At 40.5% G+C, this 5,680-nt stretch overlaps 1 protein-coding gene across 1 annotated transcript; it reads left to right on the plus strand.

Moving 5' to 3' along the window:
• Positions 1,270-1,770, plus strand: LOC109842170 (loricrin-like). The gene has a single exon (XM_020411075.1). It carries the CDS (start codon positions 1,270-1,272, stop codon positions 1,768-1,770), a length of 501 nt encoding a protein of 166 aa, XP_020266664.1.

Below are 5,680 nucleotides of genomic sequence, written 5' to 3' on the forward strand. Positions count from 1 at the left end.
TTTCTCAAATAAACACTGTAGCTACAGTGTTAATAATCAAAGGGTATGAACCCTTTCAATTCTCACTTGAGAATAAATACCCCACAATTAAATCCCTCTTTTTAATTCTCTATTTCTCTCTCTTTTTAATCCACTTCTTAATCTCCCCTCAAAAAACAATTTGAGAGCTGGAGATGAATGAAATCACTGCTGTGATTTAATTGGGAAACGCGACTGCGTTTTGGGGCTTCGCCGCCAGAGAGAAATCGGAGGAGAGGGGGAAGCTTCGGCAGCTGTGAAACCCTAGCCTGGGTTTTCTTTTATAGGCGGAGAGGAGAGCTGGCGACAGCCTGTCGCCAGCGGCTAAACCTGACGCAAAGGTCAGGTTCGAACGCAGAGTTCGGACCCCCCCCAAAAACGCAGAGCTCGCCATCCAAACGCAGAGCTCGCCATCGCTCGAACGCAGAGCTGAAAAGGGGGAGGCGAACGCAGAACTCGGGCTTCGAGCTTTGTCCTGTCGCCTGCGTCTGGACCTCGCCGCCTGTCGCCATCCTGGAGCTCGTCGGAGCTCCTCCGCCGCCGGAGGTTGGTATCCACCCCCAACCTAACATTGTTAACTTCCGTTTGGTTTTGGACGGTGTAAGAAGAAAATGTCTCTTAATAGTCCCTGCAGTTGGATGGCTTCAGTCATCTAACCAAGGAATAATAAGGGGCTCAATTTATAGGGTGAAGGGTCAATTATAACCCTTCGCACTGAAAACTTCTAAAGTTTTTATCCATTTTGAGATTGTTTGAAATAGCTCACATGGTTAGGGTTCTCTCAGTTCCATATTTTGCAACCTGCTAAGTTCACAGAGGAGAGATTGGGCTCATATACCTTTGTGAATCCACTCAATTCTAAGTTCGCATTGTTCAATTCACAGTGCCAATTAATGTTTGGCTATATATTTCATGTGAATACTTATTTCAGTTCAGTCTGCAGAGTGCACATGGTAATGAGCCAATTCTTTTTCATCATTTTAGTCATCTTAGACTGTTGTGTATACGCTGCATCGAACTACTTGTATATCAGGTAAGCTTTAATTAATTGATGAGATAGCTAGGTGTAATATTTTCCTTGTAGATTTATTAAGCTCTGCTCGAGCTTACCTTAAATAGAGAGAAGTAATTCATTGCCATGATCAATTATTTACCTACTGTCAATCCCCAACCATTGGTATTTTTCACTACATAAACCCCTACAATCTCCAATACCATCGTCATGATTTGAAATTTTCTATCAGTCTAACAATGTCTAGGATTTTGAATAGTACTCTTGTCTTCAACAAAGAAGGCTGGTTGCTTTTGCTTTGCTTACTTGCTCTGTCTCTTTTGGCGATTTCTCTCGTCGTCTTCGTCTGTGGCGATGACCTGAATCCCCATAAGTCTCGACAGCTTTGTAACGACCACAAAAAGTCTTGTGGAAACGTCTATGGAGTCAAAAAGAAATTGGGCTCCTCCGGTTTGAAGGCTTCTACTGTGTGCACAATGAAGGCTTCTACCGTGTGCACAACGAATCGTGGAAATGTTGGAGTAAATAAGAAATCAGGGTCATCCAGTTCTTCGAGTTCTTCCACAATGTACACGATGAAGTCTGCCACGTTTGTTGCTGCCTTTAGTCTCCGCAACAGCAGCGAAGGAGGCTATAGTGGATGCAACTGTGGCGGAGGAGGTGCAAGTGGCAGTAACTGCGGTGGAGGAGGAGGCGCAAGTGGCAGCAACTGCTGTGGAGGAGGTGCAAGTTATTGTTAAGGAAAATTTACGCATGCTGCTCTTTTATGTCTTTTTTGATTGGGAATTGTGTGGTGTTTCTCTGTTTTAGGCGATTTTTCATTTTGACATTCTGTCTGCTTCCTTCTGCTTTGCTATTTATTTCATATTATAAGTACTTTGGGAATTGTATTGGGCATGCTACTCTGGGTTTATGATTGCAATAGTGTAGGCTAATGCCTTCATGCGTGTATTAAAATCGATATAATAGTATCACTTACTTAGTATTGTTTAGTATTGGCGAAAGATTTGGATCAGAACAGGTTTTGGGAAGCAGGAATCAGTTTCGATGCTGCACGGTCGACCGTGAGTGGCGCGGCGGTCGATCCCGCGAATGTGCCAAGAAGGATTGTTTCTGACTTTTGGCTTCGACCGCGAGTGGCGCGATGGTCGATCGCAGTCCCTGTAATCAGTTTACGTGGGTTTCTGTCTTCTGTCGGTCGCCGCACCATGTCGGGGTCGACTGCGAGTCGGGTCTGAGTTGGGCTGTTGGTTTTCTGACCCGTTTTGTTTTGAGTTGATATATAAATCTAATCCTAATTAATTAGGGTTAAGCAAAGACGTTTTGAGCAGTCTTTGAGAGGGGATTGCTGCATCCAATTGTGGGAGATTTGTGATAGATCTAGAGGCTTTGTTCTAGGGTTTATTTGGTGAGATTTGTAACCCTATTTGTATTCTCTTGGTTTCTAATAGTAAGAACTCCCCCCTTCCTTGCCCCGTGGACATAGACAACTTACCGAACCACGTAAAATTCGTTTGTCTTGCTGTGGTATTGTGTTTGCCTTATTGGTTGTGATTTATCTTGTTCTTGTTTGTGTGTTTTCGAGCTTTCGCCGCGCACAACAGGTGGGTGGTATCAGAGCTTCATGTTTGGCTTGAGGCTTGTTCGAAGTATTCAGTGAAGGATTTCTATTTAAAGAGTTAGATCGATAGCATGGGAGAAGCAAAAACATCAGGTTCGTCTATTACGAAGGCGATACAGAGTCTGAGCATCAATAACACGAAGATTGATGTTCCGAAGTTCGATGACAGGATCAATTTTGGTTTGTGGAGGTGTCAGGTGATGGACGCGTTGGATGCACAGAATTTGAAGGAGACTCTTGAGTTACAAGAGAAACCCACTGATATGGAGGACATGGTTTAAAAGAAGATGAATAGTAGGACTTGTGGAGTTATTCGGTCATGCTTGACGCCGAATCTTATTTATGACGTGATGAACGAGACATCGATGAAGAGATTGTAGGAAACACTCAATGAGAAGTATCTTACGAAGAGCATTGAGAATTGGCTTTACTTGAAGAAGAGCTTTTACCGGTTCAAGATGAAGAGGGGAGTTTCCATTAGGGAGCATGTAAACAACTTCACGAAGCTACTTTCAGATATGGCCAAATGTGGACATCATGGTTGAGGATGAAGACAAGCCAATGCTACTTTTGTGTTCGTTGCCGGATGATGATTATTATACGTTTGTTCTCACTATGATCAATGGAAGAACTACTGTTAGCTACAAGGAGGTGACATCAGCTTTGGCAAATTATGAGTTGAGGAAGAGTGATGATGAACCCTCCGAGAAGGCATCAAGAGATGCATTAGCAATTCGATGCCGTAATCCAAACCACCGCCATGTAAACCGCTCAAAATCAAAGAATAGAGGTGCATATAAGAGTGTTGGTAGAAATCAATGTTGGTATTGTAAAGAAGAAGGACATTGGTGTTAGACCCTAGAGGGTGGGGTGATTAGGGTCTTATGCTAATCTAATTTGATTTTATGCCAATTTAAAAACTTTATAGATTAATCAAATATAGCAGGAGATATATAAGTTAGAAAGCACAAAATAAATGTACACAAGACAAACTCAAACACAAGATATAATCACGGAGTTCGATCCCCACGACCTACGTCTCCGCTCCTCACATTGAGGAGATCTCCACTATCACAACACACCCGGTTTGGAAGCCGGAACTTCTCTACACACTCGGTTATCAAGTCAACCGACAACTCTCACAAAATCTCACAATGTACATGCACAAGCTATAACCTTAAGTGTTGGTCCTCACGTATCGACTACCTCAAGTGCTCGGAATTATCACCTCTCACTAGGCCACCGACGCTACTCCTCTCGGTATCGACTCCATCCTCACCACACACTCCTCTCGGTGTACAAGTGTATTACAAGTGATCTCACAAAAGCATAATATAATAATAGTTGTTCTCTACACTTGACGAGAACTCAATTAAGCTCACTCTTACTAAATCGCACACCACTACTCAACAATATATTATATGAGATATAACAAGCTCAATAAGGGTGCGTGATAAAATCTAACTCAATAAGAACTAGCAATAAGTTTAACAAAAATAAATGCTAGAAAGTTGAGTTAGGAAAACTTCTCTACAAAGAGAGGATGATTAGATATTGAGGATAAACTCCTCAACAAATGATGTAAGCTTCTCTTTGTAAAACAAACTCTTCTTCAAACGAAACTTGACACAAGGCTTAAACACATCTTAAACACAAACTAAACTCTTTCAAAACTTGTTTAAAGAATCTTCTTGGTAGTTTAAGAGTTCAGAGAATATGGGTATATATAGCATCTTAATACATCAGCTAAAACCCAAAGAGAAAGACCAAAACGCCACAAACACATAAAACAGAAAACTAGCCGTTACTATGCAACGACTCTCTGATAAGTCGACTTATGAGTCGACTCATGAGTCGACTTATAAGTCGACTAATGAGCCGGCTTATATGAGTCGACTCAGCAGACGAAAAATCACAACTCCGCTGCACTTCGTGAGTCGACTTATGAGTCGACTAAACATGCATAGACTAGATTTGCACATGAAAATTAAACTTTAAACCATGTTTAAAATATCAATTAAATTTCAAAAATTATAAAATTTAGGGAATAGTTTATAAACATATAAATGAGCATGTTTCAAAAGAAATTTTCCAAATGTGATTCTCCGTTTGTAAAATCTCTTAGTTTTGCAAAAGCATGTAAAATGAGTGTATAATATTCTTAGTTTTTGACAATTGAGATAAACAAGGATATGAAACCTTTTCAAAAGAGTTTATAGACTAAACAAAAGTTGTATAAAGTAAATTTTAAGTCTATACACTAATATCTCAGTATATTGTCAGAATCACATTAAAAACAAATGTGTGTGTTATGTGGATATTGAGCTTGAGATATATTCACACAATATAAAGTCCTATTCTAGTCCTATTCTAGTTGTACCAAGTTGATATGCATGAGAAGCTAAATCTTGGATCTGACTTGAATTGAATGAGCTTCGTTATAAATGTGGCTCTTGAGTTACTCAACCTGGAACAAAACAGATACTGAAAAATATATTATAAATTGTTTGCATAATCATCAAAACAAAATTCAAAAGTAGGCTCATATATATGAGTCCTAACAATTGGAAGATTGACTGCCCAAAGTGGAAGGAAAAAGCCGAGAAGAACAATGGGAAAGCTGTACAAGCTTCAGAAGTGAATGTTACAAAAGGTGTTGGCGAACATTTAGATTCAGATTCTTCAAGCTATTCGTGTCCTACACTACCGTCAGTTCGCTATGTCGACTCCACGGAGTGGATGTTGGATTCGGGAGCCACATATCATATTTTTTCTAGGAGGGATTGGTTCTTCAGCTTTGAGGAGTTAGAAAGAGGCAATGTCGTGCTTATGGGTAATGACCACATATACCCTATTAGTGGTATTGGTTCAGTCCGGATCAGGATGCATGACGGTGTGGTGAGGGAGTTAAAAGAAGTGAGGTTTGTATCGCATTTAACGAGGAACATCATTTCTCTTAGTACTGTAGGCTGTCTAAAAATCACAATAGATAGCTTATTCAAACAAGCTCCGACAACGGAGGTCACAAT

The sequence above is a fragment of the Asparagus officinalis genome, chromosome 5 (assembly GCF_001876935.1).
Source record: "Asparagus officinalis chromosome 5, Aspof.V1, whole genome shotgun sequence".
NCBI classification, from domain to species: domain Eukaryota; kingdom Viridiplantae; phylum Streptophyta; class Magnoliopsida; order Asparagales; family Asparagaceae; genus Asparagus; species Asparagus officinalis.